General features: G+C 36.7%; 2 protein-coding genes across 2 annotated transcripts; one reads left to right on the top strand and one right to left on the bottom strand.

The window, feature by feature from the left end:
* Positions 1–1,673: 1,673 nt before the first annotated feature.
* Positions 1,674–4,427, bottom strand: LOC126457683 (lipid droplet-associated hydrolase-like). Its single transcript, XM_050094187.1, has one exon. The coding sequence runs from the start codon at positions 4,123–4,125 to the stop codon at positions 3,208–3,210; it is 918 nt and encodes a 305-aa protein (XP_049950144.1). The 5' UTR covers positions 4,126–4,427; the 3' UTR covers positions 1,674–3,207.
* A 349-nt stretch (positions 4,428–4,776) lies between these two features.
* Positions 4,777–23,969, top strand: LOC126457682 (lethal(2)neighbour of tid protein). Its single transcript, XM_050094186.1, has 2 exons — positions 4,777–6,208; positions 22,475–23,969. Exon 1 carries the CDS (start codon positions 4,868–4,870, stop codon positions 6,188–6,190), a length of 1,323 nt encoding a protein of 440 aa, XP_049950143.1. The 5' UTR covers positions 4,777–4,867; the 3' UTR covers positions 6,191–6,208; positions 22,475–23,969.
* Positions 23,970–24,505: the final 536 nt, after the last annotated feature.

Here is a 24,505-nt window from a genome sequence, read left to right as displayed (position 1 = left end):
TTATCACCTTTGACAGTATGCTATATATACAAACTGCCAAATATCACATATTAATCTATTATTAGGCTGTTGTATATAGAGATTGAATAGTTACATAAATGAATATGAAATTATTGTGCAGCAGTTAATGACTAAGTTTCTTAGTCATGATAACTCATACAGGGTCCCTTGAAAACTCATGCACCATAAGCTTCTCTGCAATAAGTGCAGTTACAAGACTGGTGTTTGGAAATAATTTTCCTTTGCTAATGAGAAGATTATTCAAAGTGAGGTGACCATGAGTGAATACAGTTAATACCATCCCAAACAGCAGCCTTTATGCCACAATGCCATGGTCCAACTACGGAGAAATTCAAAAGTCTGCTATCTGCTGCAGATTTGTTATGGTCAGGAGTCTCACAGTGAGAACAAGATTAAGGCAGCAATGCTTGTTGGAGTAAATAAGCAGTTGTAGGTTCTCCACCCAACCATTAAAAATCATTCTGGAGGAGGTTCAATCGTCAATTTCATCTATTTAAACTGCAAATCCTGCACTGACTTTCGAAAGATGACTTGAATACAAAAGGAAACTGAGTACCTTGTTTTTAATCAAGACAAATGAGGCTTATACATCTTTATTTCACATGTTATTCCCAATAACACTAATTTTCTCATCAATGTACAGAATATATAAGTTAACACTAAAACACTGTGCCAGTAATCCAAGAATAACCCCTACTTGGTATGAACCTCACAAGCTGAGAGTTCCGATTATTCCAGCGGCTGTAATATATATCATGTTTTGGTAATATACTTTTGGAAGAGGTGGTGCATGACAAAAGCTGTATGATGATGGACAAGTGATTGACCAACGAATTAGTTACACAAAACTGGAACATATCTAACATGGACATGCACAATGCTGTTCCTCCACACCTTATCGGGGTTGTATAAGATAGGTCAGAGAGCACATTTCCAGTAAATTGGTTCTGAGTATGAGGAATCATGCTCTCGGGAGGTATGTTAAAGCCCTGATGTAGGCATGAAGACTGCTGATATGGCTCATCTTCTTACATAAATATTGATATGGATGTGTCCCAAATTTCATTGAAAATGTGATATTTTTTAACATTTGCAACACATGGACTCTTTGATTTCACCCCATTTGTAAGATTTTTCAGACACCATGCATGCATCTTATTTTGAAAACAATAAAATTAGTTGATCAAAAAATTGAACTTTTAACACATACTGATCACTAATAACAATTGTGATGATGCTGCATAAATAACATCTTCTGCAATGAGAACAAGAATCATGTGGTATAATTATGACAAATTTAATTATAGAAATAAAACATAACTGTATGAGCAACATTGTAGCTCTGAGTGTAGCTGCACAGTTCCTGCCTTACCCTGTGTTACTCATTTTGTTTATTTAACAAGTTTAAACTATCTTCTACTAATGTCAGTTTGTCTTCAATAAATAAATGTAAATTTTTTTACTTGCAAGTATTTCTGACATATCCTCCTTTATTGATGTGCAATGTTTATGTTAAATATGACAAAAACACAAAAATAAAAAAGTGCTTTAAGCCTTCTCTATATCAGAGTTTTAAACAGATTGTTACTTGTATCTTTTTCTGTATGCCTTGGCCAAGTTTCATGGGGCAGGGGCAGGTGGGGGAATGGGGGTGAGGGTGTGGGGGGGGGGGGGGGGTGCAGGGGAAACATGTTGTGTTTTCCTCACACAGGTCTGGCACTACACGTGAATTTACTGGTTTCACATGGAATGCCACAATTATCACTTTGTAACTGTTATGGTACATACAGGTACTGCATTGTTATATCGCCAATGTTGGCAGCAGCCACACACTAAACAATCAGAACCAAAGCCAACTGATTTCTATTAGTTTTGGCCAATCCAGAACTATGGAGTCCTCATCCAGGATGCTGTGAACAAATTACAATAATGTCTCTTTGTTCCCCTCCATCTTTTCTCATTTTTAGTGCTCATTCCTCTTTATGGAGTACTAGCATCTAGGCATTTGATTCTGTTTGGAAATCTTACTTGTTTGCTTATTTTCTCCAGCCTCACAACTCTTGTGACAAGCAAGTAACCCAAGGTTTTTTCCATCTTAATTTACTTCTATAGCAAATTATTTTCTAAAATAATGTTTTTTATTATGAACCATACAAAATATCCTCCGAAAATTGATACTCAACAGTACAACTATGGCACTGTGTGGTTAAAACTGGATAAAAATTACTTATGTCCAATCCAATATGATACCAATTGGTAATCTTTATAATAATGTAGACTTATCCTCACAAAACTATAAAAATATATTTGCTAAACATAAAAAGTACAAAATAGTCTAGTCTTACAAATACTCACAACAGTGATACAATCCATCTACATGATTAAGTTACCAAAATACAAAACTCACTATAATTTCACATCTCTAGGACAAAGATCTGAGGATATCTGCATTAATGTACAAATATTGATGTAACTTAACGAAAAAAAAAATACATGGCCAACATTCTTTCAATGACTACAATGTCAGAAGTTAATTTTTCTGTGATAAAATGGATAGTTGAAAAAAATTCACACTTGGGGAAAAAATTACAATATTGTGGAGCTTCTGTGAATACAGAGACTTGGCAAGGCAAAACACAAAATTGGGAGAATGAATAAAAACAAAATATGAGCTACAAGTAAACATAAATCAGTCCTAAACTGGTGCAGCACCAATAATTTATTGCTTTCTTTATCCTACTTCCAGTAGTGTTTCTTGGTACAAGTGCAATGAATATAATGTGTACCATTGTACATATATTTTACAGTGACTTGAGTAAATCCTTGCAGTGCTAATTCTGTTAAGCAAATAGGGTCTAGTGTAGCAGGGGATACAACCCGTCAGCTTTGGACAATGACGTCACAAGTCGCCAGAGAGCAGTTTACCATTTTCGCTTTTGCTGTTATGTTTCAGTTTCGTTTTTTTACTGATTGCTTAATAAAGTGGATCTGTTTATTCTATCTTGTGAGATTTTTTTTTTTAAAAAGCCAAAAAAACACTTATCAGCTACTGAAGGGAGCTACAACACTAAGAAGAATCGCTTCTCGTTTGGCGACTTGTGACATTGTCCAAAGCCGACGGGTTGTATCCCCTGCTACACTAGTCCCAGCAAATATGCCATCTATAATCTCCAAAAAAGTATTTTACTATATGCCACTACATTTTAGTTTGTCAGATTTTATCAATTCAGATACATACATTCCCACCTCATTTGCTGATGATAACACAAAAGCGTGTTCAAAATTATTACTACATAACTGTGCTTTTACATTTGGGTGAAGTTTTAACAACTGTTCAAAATAACTAACAGGTGTCCAGTTATCTGTTGCACCATAGTAGAAAAACAGCTTATCTTTGTGCAAGTCTACTACATGGTGATCAAGTTCTTGCACTGTATTCATTTCATCATCAGCTAGGGAAAAAACATTTCTCAATATCTGTGGATTAATTAATTGTCTGGTAACATCAGAAGCATCACTTCCTGAACCACGAATTAAAAAATACAAGTACAGTAGACAGTACTGTATCTTACTGGGGAACAAAGTGAATATCCATGATAAGAACAATATTATGGGTACTATAGGGAGTACAAATTTTGTTAAGAATTTTCCATTGGGTGACTCCGCCATTCGCTCAACTGTAGGGAATAAAAGATAGCACTTAACCACCCGCTTGTCTATGTCTTCATTTTTCAACATATTCAGTATAATTTTACACCCGATAGAATGGCCAACAAGATACAACCTGATGTTGCTTGGTACATATTTGTTTATAAATTCTATTTTATGTTGAGTCTGAAAATCAAGATCATAAGACTGCTGTCCGTCAACTGCAGTAACACTGCCCGTTGGTAATTCGTGTCCTGCATGTGATATCACACACAGCGGCATTTTCAGATTCTTATAAACGGTATCTAAAAATTCTTTATAATAACCAATCAAACCAGGGTTTCCTGGAATAAGAACTACCAGTTCTTCACAATTTTGTATTTCTTCCTTTTTTCCGATACCCCATGTAGCAATGTGTGTTGGCGTGGCACCGATGTTAACAAATTCATCTTGCATGTTGTCTTGTGAATTTTTGCTTCACGCTTACCTTCCACGTCCTTCCAAGTAGATATAACGCGACCCGCTAAACTCTGAAGGAGTGTATTCTGCTTTCTCTTTTTTGCGATACCTCCTACCACATTCCAACAGCCTATGACTTGCATAATACATTATCGACTTCCATCCAACTGCGTAAAACAGGAGATCAGAATTACGTCCGCATTTTTGAATCATCGTGTTTCTCCTACTAATAAACTTCATCACGTCTCCAATCTATCTCTTCAAAGGGCGCTGTGTTTATATAGTTACCACACATCTGTCAGAGTATGTTCGAGAGTATGAACACTATGGGCAAATATTTTCGGAAATGCCCTACTTCAATCCACCATGTGGATAGAATTACTAATAAAAGAATTTTTCCTATCAATTGGACAGAAAATTTATGATTTCAATTAATAATCATTAATATGATGTTTGATGATTATACTACACAGCTTTCATTAACTATAATTATTTCGTCATTTGTAAATTGTGAGCATATTAACGTTATTAGATTCGGAATACAAGCTGTGGTTGAATGAATATGATTTACTGCAGCGCAAAATTATATTTAAATTTTAAGTGTTACCTGCGCCGTCAACGCTTTAAACAAATGAATGACTACGAAAATTTACAGCGTGCAACTTGGTGTTCTGTGGCGTGCAACGTGAACGTGGTATTGTTGTTTTGTGTAGCATTGGTGCGAAAGTGATTCACAATTATGCCAAGCAAAGGGATGGGACAAAGTCAGAAGCATCGTAACCAAGCCATCAAATTATTTCACGCTGTTAAAAATAAATACTGCACCAAAGATTTTGTGTTGTCTCTACTATTTGATCCGAAGAGATTGCCGGTTGTGGGTTTATTGCTAATTGTCGCTGAAATTTTTGTGAATATTGTGGTTATACACACAGTTAGATATACAGAAATAGATTGGGTAGCGTACATGCAGGAAGTTGAGGGAGTCGCAAATGGTACACTGGATTATACGTACCTGAAGGGAGATACAGGACCTCTTGTTTACCCAGCTGGATTTGTCTACATATTTATGTTACTCTATTATATTACAGAGCACGGTCAAAACATTAGGCTAGCTCAGTATATATTCGCGTTATTCTACATTATACTGTTGTGTTTAGTGTTTAGAATTTATTACAAGAGTCAAAAAGTGCCACCATATGTGCTAATTTTAGTATGCTGTACATCTTACAGAATCCACTCAATTTTTGTCCTTCGTTTATTTAATGACCCAGTTGCTATGATATTATTGTATGGTTCGCTGAACTACTTCTTGGACAACAGATGGACTGTAGGTAGTATTTTTTATAGCCTGGCAGTGTCTGTCAAGATGAATATTCTACTCTTTGCACCAGCATTACTTGTAGGATATTTGACATCTCTTGGTGTCCGAGGCACAATAGTTCAGCTTTTTATATGTGCTTCTGTACAAATAATTCTTGGTCTTCCATTTATATTGACTAATCCATTTGCTTACATAAAGGGTGCTTTCAATCTTGGCCGTGTATTTCTTTTTGAGTGGACAGTTAACTGGAGATTTTTGCCAGAAAATATTTTCATTAGTCCATACTTTCATATATCACTCTTGATGTTGCATATTGCAATTCTAGCATATTTTTATGATATATCACTAGTGTACCTTCGTAGCTATGCTAGCCTGAAAGCACTTGAAAATGACATCCAACCACAGCTGAAGAAACATAAAGAAAAGATAGATATGAAGACTGTTTCTCAGTTGTTTCTGCTTCCAATGTTCACTTCAAATTTTATTGGTGTAATGTGTAGTCGTTCATTGCACTATCAGTTTTATGTGTGGTATTTCCACTCATTGCCTTACCTGTTGTGGTCTACACCTTTTTCTGATGTTTGGAGATTATGCATTTTAGGTGTTATTGAATTATGTTGGAACACTTTCCCATCAACAGCTGTAAGTAGTGTGCTGCTGCATTTGTGTCATATATGCATTTTATATGGACTTCAAAGAAACAAAGTGCTGAGGAACCAGGCAACAGCAAAAACAAAATAATCATCTCAGATTTTAATGGTACTTAAAATTTTGAAACATTTTATTATGTATGGTATTGTGTGTCTGACTACATGCTGTTTATAAATTTTATTAATGAAGGGTGACAAGTAATTCAGTGTTAACTGTTGTAACACTCTTTTTCCCAGTAACTCTGGTTTGTTGAGAACTATTATGAAAGACCTGGTAACAGTGACTGAGAATTATTGAGTAGTGGGCCTAAACCAAGAATCATTAAATAATTGGATATAATGGTTTTATGAGATCTTTTGTATACCATGCACATTAGCTTACCTTATTTTTTCTTATTACATTCAAAACCACACTTGCTTAAACTTTTCTTTGTCTGTTAAGTTGCAGTGCAATATAATATCATGTCACAGGCAAGGAAGATACAGGGATTATTTTTCTCTATGTGCCCAACTCTCAGCTCGCACGTTCGAGTCTTAAACGGTCAGTGACATTTAGAAAGTAACTCCAGATGTTCCATAAAGTGAGAGGGTTTTTGAAATTTGTAGCCGTGATTGACTGTCATGCATTTCACAAGTAAAGTTGTGATGGATCTGCAGAGAACATATAAACAATTGGAAAATAAAAATATAGTACACACTTCCTTAAAACAAAATTGTTACATCAGGTTTATGCTGTTGGGAAGAGGAAATGCATAAACACCAGAGCAGATAGTCATAAAAGAAGTCAGGTGCTGTTAGAACCATAGTAAAGGTGGAACCATAAAACAGAACCAAGTGACAAATCATTAATATTACCACTGTCTAAGATCATTGTTTTTAAGTGTCATATGATTACTGAAAGTGACAAGAGATGGAACGTAATTTAGAATCTTGAAATGGGAAAAGCATGTGGCAAACTACTACACTTATTGGAGGAATTCTGGGTAACTAGAGCTTCTTTATGTGCAAAATAAGTTAAAAGACAGTTTTATTACCCATCGTTGAATACTGTCTGTCAGTGTGGGAGGCTGAACAATGTAGAATGGTTTGTGAAACAAACAAAAAGTTTGAAGAGGATCTATGTTATCTTTCAACGAGAGTGTTTTACGTTCATAAACTCTGGTAGCAAGATCTATACTAAAGACAAGTTATCTTAATAACAAGAAAGATTAAAGCATCCACAGGCGCATACATACAGTCATTTAGTGTACCCGTCTCTGAAAGGTGAAGGAAAGGAATTAAACAAATCTTGTTCCAGGTATCATCTACCAAACAATCTAATGGCTTCAATGCTATAATGTCAGTAGTCTGATAAATACGATCTGTGATCCAGTGGCAGCACAAAAATAACATTAAGCCGAGATCCCCATAATCTGAATTTTAGTAAAGTAATTTTCTTTTTGTATGTTGAGTTCTGTTAAGAGCTTTGTGCAACCATATCTGTGTACAAAAATTTAAAAAGATATGATGAACCTTCCTGAAAGATAACAGTTGTAATTAGGATGTGACCAGGACCTTCACTTTTTTGTTGTCAGTGTTCCACCAACTGAGTGAAATGAGCACACCTTGTTCCTAGTTTGACCATAGACCCTACACGTCTCTAAAGTTCTAGAATGGTAATGTTTAAGAGGGTTCTGCTATTGTTGCTATAGTCTGCGAGGTAAAAATGTAATAGGTGACTACTACACTACCATATTTTACCACTAGATGTATTTACTGTATTAGCATGTTAAACCTTCAGGGCATAGAAACACATTTCATTTTCTTTGTGAGTGTTAATTTTGGTATAAATCTTTGGTTTCTGTTCACAAACGAATCACCGTATTTTGTAGTTGTTTCCTTACCAGTTAGGGGAATAGTACTAATACATAGAACGTTCTTTTCTGAATGTGCTTACATGAGTACTTAGCTTCATCAACCTGAGAGTCTCCATTTTTAAAAACTTGTTAGCTATGTAGTCTTCTCTGATTTGAGCACTCCTGGTGCATGTGATGCCATACATTTAGTGCCTTTCATTGGCAAGGCCTTTCATTTTTAATATGTAACCTCTCTGTTTTCATATTAGAAAGCAGTGGGGAAAAAACCTATACGTGATTTTAATGTCATGACACATTAGCCCTTCTCTGTTTCTGAAGGTGCACTGTCACAGACTGTTTTTTCAACATAGTTAAATTATTTTTACTGGAATATAGTGTTGTGAATCAGCAGCCCCATCTTGTGTGAGAAATTGACTCATGAGTGAAAAGTGAATTAACTTATGGCTTTGGCAGTGAAAGACTGTGTTCTGATAAAGAAAATCACTTTCTCTTTTAAATCAGTGCCATTTCTTGAACATCTTTTTAGTGGGTGTGTCCCATTTCTGAATTACTGAATTATGAAGTTCAGCAAGACACCTATTTATGGATGCTACAACCTCTTCATTTGAATAAAAATGTCCCAACCATACTAAGAAATCTTAACCAGTTGTGGTCTTCATAACAAAAATTGGTATTTGCATATGTGACATATTTAGCATGTTGTAGTTGTTACGGTGGTCTTCAGTTCAGAGACTGGTTTGATGCAGCTCTCCAAGCTACTCTATCCTGTGCAACCTTCTTCATCTCCCAGTACCTACTACAACCTACATCCTTCTGAATCTGCTTAGTGCATTCATCTGTTGGTCTCCCTCTACGATTTTTACCCTCCACGCTGCCCTCCAATACTAAATTGGTGATCCCTTGATGCCTCAGAACATGTCCTACCTACTGATCCCTTCTTCTAGTCAAGTTGTGCCACAAATTTCTCTTTTCCCAATTCTATTCAATACCTCCTCATTAGTTATGTGATCTACCCATCCGATCTTCAGCATTCTCCTGTAGCATTTCGAAAGCTTGTATTCTCCTCTTCTCTAAACTATTTATCATCCATGTTTCACTTCCATACATGGCTACATTCCATACAAATACTTTCAGAAACGACTCCCTTACACTTACGTGCATACTCGATGTTAACTAATTTCTCTTCTTCAGAAACGATTTCTTTTGCCATTGCCAGTCTACATTTTATATCCTCTCTGCTTTGACCATCATCAGTTATTTTGCTCCCCAAATAGCAAAACTCCTTTACTACTCTAAGTGTGTCATTTCCTAATCTAATTCCCTCAGTATCACCCGACTTAATTCAACTACATTCCATTATCCTCGATTTGCTTTTGTTGATGTTCATCTTATATCCTCCTTTCAGGACACTGTCCATTCCATTCAACTGCTCTTCCGAGTCCTTTGCTGTCTCTGACAGAATTACAATGTCATCGGCGAACCTCAAAGTTTTTATTTCTTCTCCATGGATTTTAATACCTACTCCGAATTTTTCTTTTGTTTCCTTTACTGCTTGCTCAGTATACAGATTGAATAACATCGGGGATAGGCTACAACCCTGTCTCACTTCCTTCCCAACCACTCTTTCCCTTTCATGTCCCTCGACTCTAATAATTGCCTTCTGGTTTCTGTACAAATTGTAAATAGCCTTTCGCTCCCTGTATTTTACACCTGCCACCTTCCATAAAGTTTAATAATAGTAAATTCTCCTTACAACATGTGCCACCACTCTCTTTGTCAACTGTATCATTTATCTTTGATCATTGCACTTAACTGTTGAAAATAAAGGAGCAAATTCCTTATAACCCTTTTTCAACTTTGAATGAATTTCCATTTGCAGTAAATCATGCAGAGCAAAAGAATATTTGTTGGGTTACTGAAGATTGTGATATCACCTGTTGACTTTGACACATGACGCCATCAAGGTGTCGGACATTTCAAACTTATACATTATGGCGATCATGACATCACACATGATGCACACAAACATGCACAAATAATACAAAATGTTTTTAATGGCAGAAGTAACATGAAACTAACAAGACGACACAGGAGTTAGGGATTTTTGGGTAGGGCCAGATTAAGTATACAACAATCCCAATAGAGAAGAAAAGTCTGCAATACCACAAATCCAAAAAAAAGATACTGGAAATTCCACTTGACCATATACCTCAAATGAAGTCACAATACTGTGAACCCACATATAGTTTCAGAAACCAGTATCATGAATGATACCATAACATCACGCACAGTTTGACTAATTCGGTACTGAATGCTTCATATTAAGTATATCACTAAACTAAGTGTACAGTACCATAACACAAAACTTACTCAACTACAAAATATCAAAGACATATCCTCACCAGTGTATGTAAAGCAAACACATGATACTTAACAATCACAATCCAACTTAATTGTCTACAACTAACAACACAACCCACAAAATCATTAAAAAAAAAAAAAAAAAAAAAAATAATTGCTTTAACACCCATTTCGAAATAGAGGAAACATGCTATTAATATTGGTCCATTGTCAGAGATAGAGCTGCATGTTCAAACTTGTACCCTCTCCACAAATGTGACACTTCACATACTTGACAATTAAACCGACCAACTGTAGGAATTTAATCATGGTCAACATGTCATCCCCCATTGCGGCATCAGTGACCTACTAACATACTCCTTTGTCATATGCACAACATTCAAAAAATGAAACTTAAATTTTCAGCTGTAAACAAGACACTGCACTAATGATTACAAACTGAAAATGAATCGACTTCCAATAACTGCCAATGTCACACTAACTCGTTAACAACCTGCCACAAACACTTCAAATATTATTCTTACAAACAGCATTATAGCAATGCGATTAATCAGTAACAACACTCCCAAACAATTTATAATCATAAACATCTCACACTAAAGAGTGCCACCACAGACTCCAACACACCCTCAGCAAACACAATCCATTTGAAATACACTGCTTCTCCACGACGACACACAATACAATGTAGTTACGCTGCATTTATAATTGTCATGAAGTCCATGTTGTCGTCGTCGTGGTCTTCAGTCCTGAGACTGGTTTGATGCAGCTCTCCATGCTACTCTATCCTGTGCAAGCTTTTTCATCTCCCAGTACCTACTGCAACCTACATTCTTCTGAATCTGCTTAGTGTATTCATCTCTTGGTCTCCCTCTACGATTTTTACCCTCCACGCTGCCCTCCAATACTAAATTGGTGATCCCTTGATGCCTCAGAACATGTCCTACCAACCGATCCCTTCTTCTGGTCAAGTTGTGCCACAAACTTCTCTTCTCCCCAATCCTATTCAATACTTCCTCATTAGTTATGTGATCTACCCATCTAATCTTCAGCGTTCTTCTGTAGCACCACATTTCGAAAGCTTCTATTCTCTTCTTGTCCAAACTATTTATTGTCCATGTTTCACTTCCATACATGGTTACACTCCATACGAATACTTTCAGAAATGACTTCCTGACACTTAAATCAATACTGGTATTGATTTACAATACAAGTCCATGTATGTGAGTGGAATATGAGTAATTTTACCATTGATGACAGCTTGTTTGGCATGTTAAATATGTTTCTCATTAAATTCAGTATTGTAGTATGCTTTCATTCACAGAATATTTACTGTTTTACATCTCGTATAACATTCTTCTACCTCTTGAGCAATAGTTGTTGTGTGTTGGTTTCTGGTGGTATTCCAGTTATGGTTGTGAGACATTCAAAATATGCTTTGAGTCAGATGCAATAAGAATCTCTGATACACAGATATTTTTTCTTTGCTGCTATGCTTTCACTGTGTGTGGAAATACTTTGTGGAAGTTTTTGTTGTTCTTTATGATGAGTTTTAAAGTGGAATACCACACTTTATTAAGTTTTCTCACATAATTTTAGAAGCTTGGTCTAGATATCCAAGGAGCTGTGCTAGTTTTCTTCTTTAATGCTCGGAGATGAACTACGAGGTGTGGCTAGAAAAAAACCGGACTAGTACTGGTGAAACAATAAAACGAATGCAAGATCGCCGTTTAACAATCAGAGCAGTGTCTGAGTTAACAGGAGTTGACAAGGAACAAGTTTACCGATTTTTTCAATGTTTGCATCAGTTTTTGCTGACAACGGTCTGCCAGTGCGAGTGTCATCACTGGTGTCTTCGCGGCCATCTTTAAATCGTTTAAACCACTCAAACACTTGTGTTCGCAATAAACAATCATCGCCGTACACTTGTTGTAACATTACAAACGTTTCACTTGCAGATTTTCCTAGTTTGAAACAAAATTTGATGTTAACACGCTGTTCTTTCTGTACACTCAACATTTTCCGACGCACAGACAAAACGTCAACTACTTAAAACAGACGCCACGGGCAGACTGAGTGCAGGAGGCAGATGAAGCTCGAGCAGTAGGCGGAGCGAGAGTCACGTGACAGGCCACGCGACTTTCAGCCTTATTGCATTCGTTTTATTGTTTCACCAGTACTAGTCCGGTTTTTTTCTAGCCACACCTCGTATAAGCTTGTTTTAGCTGGGTATCATATTTATTCGTCTGACAAACAGTGATAGTTTTTTCAAGGAGAAAATATTGCTAGATAAATGTTTTGGTACCATGCGACTGCTGATGATTGGATATTTAAGTTTGTGATGAATTCTGCTCTGACTATAATTGAGTTTAATACATTGTACTGATTGGAAAATTATGTCAGTAAATTTCAGTTAACATTTGTCTACTTACATGCATTGAACCTCTAGAATATTCCATGTCTTCAGTCTGTGACTAGTATTTTTTGACTTGGTGTAGAGCTGAATGCAGTGTTGGTAATTGTAATGCGTAGCTCGTTATATTGTTCTTGACCAGAAAGTTTTGGATATGCAGCTTTTAGTATTTTCTATTTAATATCATTGCATTTCTCTCGGTTGGTTCTTGTATGTTCCAGCCACTGTTACTATAATATTTACAGAAAAACTTTCACCTCATTTCTAACTTCCATGATTACATTGTAGTGATCTGTCCCTAAGGAATAGAGATTTATTGCCCACTTAAATTCTGCTGAAATGAGTGTGAGATTGAGTGCATTTGGTGTTCTGCATACGGCTGGGATCACAACTGATCTCTCAATGATCATAACCACATTGTAATCTTTTAAAACAATATGAATTACATTAGAGTGCTCGCGACCACTACTGCGGCTCTCCGCGTGTCTGCATGGGCCGCCACGGCTCTGCCGCCGCTCCGTAACCCTGCTATTGCAGGCAGCCAAGACCTCGGAAGCTTGTACCCGTCCTCTCTATTCATGTTGGCGGGTCTTTTGGCTATTTCTATCGCCTCTTTAACCTTTCTTTTGAAAGTGAGTGGCTGTTTCGCCAGGACGCGGGCTTGTTGAAAAAATATTGGTTTCCTGCACTCGTCTCGGTGTTCCGCCACTGCTGACTTAGTGTGTTGTTTCAGGCGGATATATCTTTCATGTTCCGAGAGCCTTGTGCTAATCGGACGTCCCGTCTCACCTATGTAGACTAATCCACACGCACAACCAATTTCATACACGCCAGCTGTGTGTAGTTTGTCAACTGCATCCTTGGTAGAACCGAGCATGTCTGATATTTTGTTTCTGCTTCGGAAAATTGGTTTGATGTTGGCTTTTCGTAGAATTTTGCCAATACGTTCGGTGACCCCTTGTACATATGGTAACACAGCAATGCTCTGTGCCTCCTTTTCCTCTTCCCTATTAGTCTTCTCCCTTGTCGACATGGTGCTGTCTATCATCTGCTTCCCATAGCCATTAGTTCCGAAGATGGACCTGAGGCGTTCAAGTTCTGTCTTCAGATGTTCTTCGTCGCTTATCCTGTACGCTCTCTTCGTTAGCGTGTGCAGGGCGGACTTCTTCTGCGTGGGGTGATGGTGGGAGGAGGCGTGAAGGTACCTGTCCGTATTGGTTGGTTTCCTGTACACTTTGTGGCCAAGTTTACCATCAGGTTTTCGATAAACTTCCACGTCGAGAAAAGGCAGCACCCCATTCTTCTCTGTTTCCATTGTAAACTGAATTTTCCTATGCTGTTGGTTAAGGTGCTTGTGGAAGTTCTGTAACTCCTCTTCTCCGTGGGGCCAGATGACGAAAGTATCATCGACATAGCGAAGCCAACAATTTGGGCGTAATGGTGAGGACTGGAGGGCTGTTTCCTCAAATGGCTCCATGAAAATTTCTGCTGCGATAGGCGATAGGGGTGAGCCCATAGCTACACCGTCAGTTTGTTCATAAAATTGACCTCTCCACTTGAAATAGGTTGTCGTCAGACAGTGGCGCACAAGCTCACATATATCAGGTGCCACGCGTTCTTCTAAGATGTTCACAGTATCTGACACTGGGACATTCGTGAATAGGGATTTGACGTCGAAACTAACCATCAGATCTTGGTCCGTAACACGCATTTCCTTTAGGAGAGGCACGAAGTGGGTGGAATCCTTAACGTAGGACTCGGTTTGGTGCACTAGGTGTTGAAGCCTAGGTGCCAGTTCTTTCGCTAGGTAGTAGGTCGGCGAATTTATACTGTTTATTATGGGCCTTAAGGGGAAGTCGGTTTTGTGTACCTTCGGTACACCATATATCCTTGGTGCCTGTGTCACTTGCGGGATGAATCTTCTGGCCTTGTCGAAGTTGATTCTAGAGTGCTTAAGCAGTGCCTGCGTCGTTTTGATTACCTTGGCCGTCGGATCTCCCTGAAGTTTCTTGTAGATAGGTTCTGCGAGAATATCTTCCATTCGTTTGTTGTAATCTGTTGTGTCCAAGACTACAGTGGCGTTGCCCTTATCTGCCTGTACCACTACTAAGTGGGGGTTGTCCCTGAGTTCCTTGATGGCATGGTATTCCTCAGCATTGATGTTTTGCTTTGGTGGCTTTGCTTTATTCAGAACTCTGACCGTTTCCTGCCGGATCTTCTCCGCCTCGGCCTGTGGCAGATGACGTACCGAAGCCTCTACGGATTCTATGATATCTTCTTTTGGAACTCGCTTAGGTGCAACTGCGAAATTCATCCCCTTGGCCAGAATTGCTGTGGTTGCTTCGCTCCAGGTGTGGCTGGAGAGGTTGACCACTGTCCGTCGCCTGTCCAGCGTCAATGTTTCGTCCGTGGCTTTCAGCCAATGACAGATAATAAAGGAAACACCAATAAAGCATACCTTTCACCCCTCCTCCTACTCCTTTTACAGCCAATCAAGTAACGACACGGTTTTCTCGTGCAGCTATTTAAGGAATCAAGTGTGTTCATTTAGCAGTTAACGTAAGGCCCTGATGAAGGCTAGCTGCAACGCTGGCTGAAACGTTAGCGCATTTTAAATTATGACGATGCGGTCTGATACCCTGAAGAATTTTATTGAAGAAGAAAAATTTTAGTTAATGCATATGAATAGGAAAAACAATCCTGCAATTTTCAGATATAGTATTGGTGCTGTGCTACTTGATAGTCACGACAAATGTCTAAACACTACATTGCAAAGTGATATGCAATGGAATGAGCACTTAAGCTCAGTTGCGGGGCAGCAGGTGGATCCCTACCAAGTCGGATTAAAGGAAGGTATTGAAACAGTTCAGAGGCATAGTACTAGAATTGTTACCAGTTCGATCGCCATGTGAGTGTTACGGACTTGCTCTATGAACTTAATTGAATCTTAGACTGCAGAAGAATCGTACTGCCACTGACATACTTCTTGTGTAATGACTGTGAAGACAAAATGAGAGTAATCGGGACTCGTACAGAAGCATATAGACAGTCATTTTTTCCTCGCTCCATTTATGAGTGGATCAGGAAAGAGAATGACTAGTTGTGGTACAAGGTACCCTCCGCCACACAGCATGCAACGGCTTTTGGAGTATCTATATAGACTGACATAGATTATCATTACTGGTGACATTCTTTCAGGTAGCAAATAATCTTCAGAAAACACTACCTGCACACCTTGAATTACATCTTTGTTTATACACTGAAGTAAATGAGATGTGCTAAACTGTGAAACCCCAGTCTGATATTTTTCCAACTTTGTGGAAGTGTTCGTCCATAAAGTGGGAATTAACTGATTGAACTTTCATCCCATTCAGAACTGATGTCCAGTCATCAAAATCAGTATGAAGTGTGTTCCTCTCAAACATAAGTACGCTCTTATATTCAAGATTTTGTAAGTGCCACAACAGTCTTGTATTCATTGTGATGTGGAAGCACACAGCCTCTGAATTTCATCTTGAGGAATTTCGTGCCATGACTGAAACATATGCAATGCCGATTCATGAAGTTACTGGTTGGAGACTGGTGTGAAAGTATATATCTTCCTGCCACATCCCACAGGTGCTCTATGGATGGCAAATCAGGGATTGGGCTAACAAGTCAGGGATTTGTACATTCCTCAAGAAGTTTGATAACGGTGCTTATATATTACTAAGGAAAATGGAAGAGTTGCAACGTATGTAAAAGTTGAACACCAAGACAAAAATATTGAAACAGGCAGTTTTTGTGTAGATAAGAACAGAAGCATGTGCTTGTGAGTAGTTACTGCAGAATATCTGTCTTGTAATTGTAATAGCGTACAGGTCCCCTCTAGGGAACATTTAGCAATTTATGAGAAATCTAGATACCTTATTGAGCTACCTGTCAGTCAAAAGAACCAGCAGTTTCTGGATATTTCAGTGTAGATATCTTAAAAGATTCTGACAGGATAAATGAAGTGGAATCATTATTTGGCTGTTTCAATCAAATTTAAATAGTGAATTTTCCAACACGTGCAGGCTCATACTGAAACAATTAATGTACAGAAAATTGTTGATAGCCAATCTGCTCATGATAAACAATTAATGAAAAACAATGTAGTTCCTTAGAGCTCGAAAGCATGTTGATTGGAAGCAGTGTGAATTGTTAATGAGAACAGGGTTCAGTGTTTTAAAAATAAGAGAAAAGAAGTGATGTGGGATGAGTTATACACAGAAAGATATGCTAATGTGAAAATCAATATATTCTATAGCAAATTTGTGCCAGTATTTGAAAATATCTTTCATAAAAAGTTATCCACAAAGTCCACTGAAAGAAACAAGTCAGTCATGGATAACTAATGGGATTAAAATGTGATTTAAGAGGAAGAGGGTGATTTATACAAAGCTCAGAAGTAGCCAGGATCTGACGTTATTTGCATTCTACAAAAAATACTGTAATATTTTAAGAAAATTCATAAAATGTTCAGAAATATGCACATCCTGACAGAAATTACTAATGATGATACAAGATAAAAGTGTATGAGATATTGTGAAGCAATAGACAGGACAACCACTCTGTGTACAAGATACCATAATGTTTAACTTAAAAGACTATGCTTCAACTAGCAACTGATAATTCACAAGTTACAAGTATTTTTAATAATCACTTTTAAATGTAGCAGCAAAAATAGGACTCAATAGTTCAGTTAAAGAAGCAAGAGAATATTTCAAAAATGGCATTACATGAAACTTTAAGCAACTAGAAGTAGCACCAACATCCTTGACTGAAATTGCTAGATTTATAAAAGTTATAATAAACAAAAACTATATGGTGTTGAAGGACTTTCAAACAGAATTCTGAAGAGTTGTTCGAGCTTAATAAGTAGGCTAATGTCCTTAATGATGTATGTAATACATTGCTGGGACAGAGAATTTTTCCAGACAGATTAAAATATGCCATTGTTAGCCTTTTTATAAGAAAGGCTGACAGGAAAGACTGTGCTTTAGTTCACTTTCCTCATTGATGTCGTCTTCCAAAATATTCAAAAAAGTCGTCTTCCAAAATATTCAAAAATTATATAAGATGTTACAGTATGGTTTCCAGAAGGATTGCTTGAGTGAGAATGCTATTTATGCATTCATTTATAACAGCATAAGTCATTAATAATAAAATAGTGTCAGCTGGCATTGCAAACAAATGGTTTGAATTTGTTCTGAGTAATTCAAACAGTGTTGAATGAACAGAAAATTTAAGTTGCAGAGGAGAAATCATGAAGGGAGTACCACAGTGTCCAGTTCCTGTTTAATGAGAATTAATTTCATTTAACATTCATCAAGCAGAATACATACTTTTAGCATCCATACTAGTGTTATAAGTCCTGTTGGAGAGAAAGAAACAGAAGATATTCTTAATTATGTTTTTAAAAGAATTATGAAGTGGGTCTTAGAAAATGGACTCTTCCCAACTTTTGAGGAAACATAGTCTACTCAGTCCTGTACAAAAAATAGAATCATACTAAGAATTGATGTAGCTAATTTTGCTCTTCGTATAATTACTAGTTCTGGAGAGAACCGAATCAACTGTGTAACATACTTTGCAGATTTCTTGTCGATAATGTCATGTGGAATAACTTCCTGGTATAACTCATCACTTAGAAAGAAAATATTGACTTCACAAAAGCAAGCAGTAAGAGTAATATATGGTGTTCGCCTGCAGTCCTATTGTAGGCGCCTCTTGAAGGAGCTGGGCACTTTACCTGCATGATCACAATTTATATTTGCTACAGAAATTTTACATAAATAATGTACCATAATTTGAGAGGAATAGTGATGTCCACAACACTAGAGGAAAATGTGAGCTTTATTACCCATTATTAAAGCTGTCAGTTCATCAGAAAGGGATTCAATATGCAGCAACAAAAATGTTTGCTGATTTGCATAACAACACAAAATGTCTGACAGATAGCAAAGCATTTTTTAAATGTAACCAAGAAGCTTTTCTTTTGGACAACTCCTATTCCATGAATATATATATTTTTATATATATATTTTTAAAGATAGGTACCTTAAAAAATAGCTTTTAATTACATTGTTGTTGCATGAGTAGCACAAAAAATAAAAATGTTAATTTATGTTAAAACTAATTATGTACACAGATCCTATAAACTGACTTGTTTCCCATCATACTAGTAAAAGTATCACTCAAATGAGCCATTGAACATGTAACTAACTAACTAAACTGCAGGAATGTGACATCCTGCTTGTATGTGACATTTGGTACCCTGATCATGAAAAGTGTTTACCACCCTTACCACATGGTGGTGCGTATTCAGCTTCCCTTCAACATTTACCAAATCAGTAGGTGCAAGAGGTATGTGCCTCGAGAATCGCTGCTTCCTATGACCTTTCACTGGCGCATCTACAGACACATTGGTTTAATTATATTCTCCATAAACTGAAGTGAAACTCTTCGCTGAACACCACAAAATGCACTCAATGTCTTAATTGACTCTGGCTTTATGTCTTGTGAGTCTTTATTGTCTGTGGTGTGGTGTCAGAGCATTGCAGTGTGAGATCTCAGCTCCAGTGACCTGTGACTAACAGTTTGTGATTACACTGTGCCTGTAACTCCCCCTCAGGCTTCAGTTGTTGGCATCCATCTATTCATCTGAGCCAGTTGAACAATCCTGCAATCTTCTCGTGGTGTACTCCTTCTGGAAGGACTCTTCTTTCCACACACTTATCCTGAGCCCACCTTGTCATCAGTCATTCTGCTATAGCCAATTGCCTGTGCAATTTATTGATATGATGCTGTTGTTGTTAATGCGTTTTATGACTCAAAGACTGGAATATGATGATAAGCTGTAAGTGTACCGTCTCTGGCCAAGCTCTGTGAGATCTCTGTCTTAAAATTTCCAGTAACATTAGACGCACTCAGTAGCCATCATTTTCTCATACTATTTATGATCTGTAGAACTGACTTTTTTTGTTCAGAAAATAAGCCCACATTAAGGGTAAAATTTTAATCAATCAATCTTACAGGCATGCCTTAACAAAGGAAAATCCAGGAGTGTTGTCCCAATTTACTTCTAGTAGCATTGAAAAGATGAATGAAATAGATATTAGTGACAGCGGTGTTGGGAAACGACTGAAATCATTAAAATGGAAATAAAGCTCCAGTGTCCAGTGGGATCCCTGTCAGATTCTATACTGTATTTTTGTCTTAGTTAGCCCCTCTGTTAACCATAATGTACTGTAGATCCCCCGAAAAAAAAAAAGAAGAAAAGAAAAGATACTGTGCCCAGTTTTTGGAAGAAAGCACAGCTCACCCATGCAAAGCAGAAATAATTCACAAAACTACCACCCAGTATCCTTGACATCCATGCGTCTCAGAATCTTAGAACATGTTCTGAGCTCAAACATAATAAGCTATCTCAAATAGAACAGCCTCCTGCATGCCAGCAAGCGTGGATTTGGAAAAGATAGTTCATGTGAAAGCCTATTTGCATGTTCCTCATTTGACAGCCTGAAAGGATGAGGTTGCTGCAGTATTTCTTGACACGTGAAAAGCATTTGACTTGGTACCACACCAATGGTTATTAACCAAAGTACAATTATTTACAGTATCAAACAAAATTTGTAACTGGATTGGGGATTTCATGGCAGGGAGGACACTAGGTAATCCTGGATGCATACTCACTGGCATAAGTAGAAGTAACTTGAGGTGTGCTCAAAGGAAGTGTGTTGAGACTCTTGTTGCTCCTTTTGTATATTGCTGACCCGTCAGACAATAGTAACCTCAGGCTTTTTGCAGATGAAGTTATTTATAAGTTAAGTACTATCTGAAGAAAGGTGGACAAATATTCACTTACATCTTCATTAGATTTCAAAGTGGTGCATTGACTGTCAGTATGTCTTAAATGTTCGGAAATGTAAGATTGTCCATGTCATTAAATGCAGAAAACTAATATTCTATGACTGCAACATCACCAAGTCACAGTTGGATTTAGTGAACTTGTATGAATACCAGGGTGTAACAATTTGTAGCGATATGAAATTAAATGGACACATATGCTCATTTGCAGTTAAGGCACTGGTAGATTTTGATTTATTGGCAAAATAATGGGAAAAAGCTCTCAATCTACAAAGAAGACTGCTTGGAAAACCCTTGTGCAGCCCATCTTATAAAATGGCAGAAGTTTATAGGAACCATATCAAATAGGCCTAACAGATGATTCTTAACATGTACAAAAAAGGGCAGTATGAATAGTCACAGGTGTGTTTGACAGGAGATAGTCACAGAACTGCTGATATTTCTGAACTGGCAGATGCTTGAAGAAAGACATTTATCCCATGAATACTCACTTCCTTAGTTTTTAGAGCCAGTATTAAGTGAATCTGGAGATAGTTTTCATCTTCTTGTGTATTGTTACCAGAAAGGACCATGAAGACAAAATGATACTTATTAAAGCATACACAAAGGCATATAAGGGGTCTTTCTTCTTCTTGTGTTCTATACAAAATTGGAACAGGAAGAAACTATAACACGTGGCACTATATTAAGTACCATCTGCAATGCACTTCACAGTGTTATGCTGATTAATTTGGTTCTCGTGACAATATTTTTATTTATGTGTGTCATTGAAAAGGAGGCTTTCATCTTAGTCACACAAAATTAAAGTGTTTTTTCTGGTTTGTAGCTGTAAGCAGAGTATGATCTTTGTCACATATTGGTTGCGAGATACTTCTCTTGCCCACATGGATTTAACAGCTATTCTCTCTTATGACTGTTTGAGCACAGCAGTCTGTAGGATAGTTCCTGGTGTTATGTAAGTCTTTTGTTGGTGGCCTAGGTCTGCTGAGGTTTTCCAGCTGTTAAAATGCCCCCCCCCCCCCTCCTCCCCCTTTGACAGATGTATGGTCACTGTACCTAGGAGCATGTTGTGGATGATGTCAGAGGTTTGCTGGGCGTGGCAGCATTTTCATTATATGCAGCAAACAGACTTGCTGTATATTTCAGTGATTCCATTTCAATCTTCATTTTGATCCTAACCATATGTAATTTCTTTAATTAATTATAATATTGACTATACATGTATGTGCTTTGTAAAACTGATACTTATTCAGTGAGCAATGAAAACTCAACATACAGGAAAGAATGTTTGATAGATCCTTGTTATACCCGTTCATTTTTTCATCCAAATCATATAAGCACATAATCAGAAAATTGGGAGTTACTGTCTTATTACTTGGCTTGTGAACTGTTAAGACGATACCAGAAAATTATAATATGAAACAGCTTGCACAATAGTGTGATAAGACTTGCTAGTTGACTGTTTCTTCTTCTGTTTACTTTTCCAGAAAACTATTGTATGTTGAAAATAAGAAATATTTTGAGGGCAAGAAAAATCTTAACACAGCTTTTCTTAAATTTTGTTATTTCATTATATTTATGTAGTTGATGTTATTAAGTTGTACAATAATTTTTATTAGAAAGAGGAAGTTTCTTACCATTATTTTAAATCTGCAATTGAAACTAATACAATGGTTCTCACACTCTTCATTTCTGACTAATTGTGTCTAAAATAAATAAATAAACAAACAAATTGGAAGTGTGTCCTTGCAGAGGTACTTGCCTCTCAGAGCATTAACATTTTCAATTTTTTACGTAATAATTTTTCTTCAATTATACATATAATTTTATTTATGCTTTGTGTTTTATTCCACAGGCTTTAACCTTGTACTGTGTTACTGAATACCAAAGACTTTAACTACTGAAGAAAATTCTCTACTGAGTTGAATGCTGCTGTCTGTTTTTTCACCTGCTAAAACCAGAAATGATATTTACTTTTCCTCTGTTTTATTGCTTGTATTTAAATTTCTGTGGAAGTTTTAATGTTTTTGTTTTAATTTCTAACTAATTTGATTATTAATGTCTAACAATCAAAATATTTTACCTGCTATTGTGTTCCATGTTCTGTAGATATGAAATTGAACTTAGAATGCTGCTGAATTATGTGAAAAATGAAAATTTTCTCAGGTTCTTTTTTAACACGAAATCTTAATTGAACCTAAGCGGGATATCGTTTTCTATAAGTCTTGTTTTGTTCATTGTTTGTGATTTCATTTATCTTTAAAAACAAGGTGTCTATTCCTTTTTTGAAATTTCTGTTTCTGTAATTTATGCATAACCGAAACTACAAGGCACTGCAGTTTCTGATGGGAGAAAGCATATTTTTGTGATATGTGAATATACATGTAAAATAATATTTGAGTCATAATATTTTTGTAGACATTTTTCTGTTTCAAAATGATGATCTATGGACCATTTTTGCTGGTTGACTCAAAAAGGAAATTACTTGAAATTGTCAAGGTTTAGTTGAATTGTGGAGACAGTTAACATATTATGCCACTAGACTGATACATTGGTGGAAAATTTCCTGTGTGTGTACCCAAGAAACATTATCTCAAAATATTTGTTGCATACAGGGGTTACATACAAAATATGTAATAGTTTGTATTCTTATTGCCATTTGGAAGCATATTCATTTTATATTGCATTTTACAAAATGACTGTTTTGTAAGAATACTATTGTGTCTTCAAGAAGTCATAATGTTAAATAATAGCCCTTTGATTAAAATGAGTGATCAACATTTCCATAAATGTGGAGAGTACCTATTTTTATAGTGGTGCTTTGTTTATTAGTTACTGCATCACATTTTGTATCACATGTTGAATTTTGTATTGTATGGAGTGTTTTATCTAGTCTTGAATGATTATATACCAATAAATTTCAAAAATTAAAGAACATGGTTATTAATGAGTATTTGTAGAAGGTAATCAATACCAGTTCTAATCGTCTCTTGAAAATGAGATAAAACAAATAATTGCATACCAGAAATTTTCTTTCCCAAAAATGCACAAACTTGGATGTGCAATCCAAAAACATGCAAATTAAATTCAAGGAAGATTGAAATGTAATATTCCATTGGAAAAAGGGCACTTTCATATTTGAAGAAGGCTGTGGGGAGGAAGAGACTGTGACCTTTCTTAGGAACCATGTTGGCATTTGCCTGTGGTGTTTTAGGAAGACAGGGATATCTTAGCCATTGCTTTATAAGCCAAAGCCAATTTCCATAAAATACAACAACCACCATAGTACTAATGATTTTCGAATTATCAAACATATTGTAGAAAGATAGATAAAAGGCATAGAAAATATAAAGTGTTATATTTTTGTATTTATTTAATGAATGTTTAGAATAAACCTTTTTTGTTTTTGTTTTTAATACAAATGATCAGTACTACCGTTTCCTTGTGAGTCGTATGTCCATTCTGTTCAACTTTATAGATGAATTCTGATTGGTCTGCTTTGACACTGCTTCTTGACTCTCATTTCTTCATATGGAGGTCCTGCCACACACAGAATTTCTTCACACTGGATACAAATGAAAGTCTGTTGAAGTGAGACCTGGATTATGCGTTTGATACACCAAAGACTTTTGTTTGAATGACTGGAACAGTTACCATATGTAGACTGCTAAACCACATAACCATATTCACAATATTCACTGTTTGTTTTGGATAACCCGTCCAGTTTGAGAAAGCTCGATAGAAGACATTAGCAGTTATGTTATGCTCTATGCAATTATATTTTTTGGATAATAGTACTGAACTCACAGAGAAGAGTTACAGTGAAATATGAGCACCATGTGTTCACTTGGACTCCTTACCAGGGCCAGTTTAAGGGCAAAGCGAC

This window comes from Schistocerca serialis, chromosome 2 (genome assembly GCF_023864345.2).
Source record: "Schistocerca serialis cubense isolate TAMUIC-IGC-003099 chromosome 2, iqSchSeri2.2, whole genome shotgun sequence".
In the NCBI taxonomy this organism is placed as follows: Eukaryota; Metazoa; Arthropoda; class Insecta; order Orthoptera; family Acrididae; genus Schistocerca; species Schistocerca serialis.
Note: the sequence above shows the minus strand (reverse complement) of the source record. Positions and strands in the feature narration are given on the sequence as shown.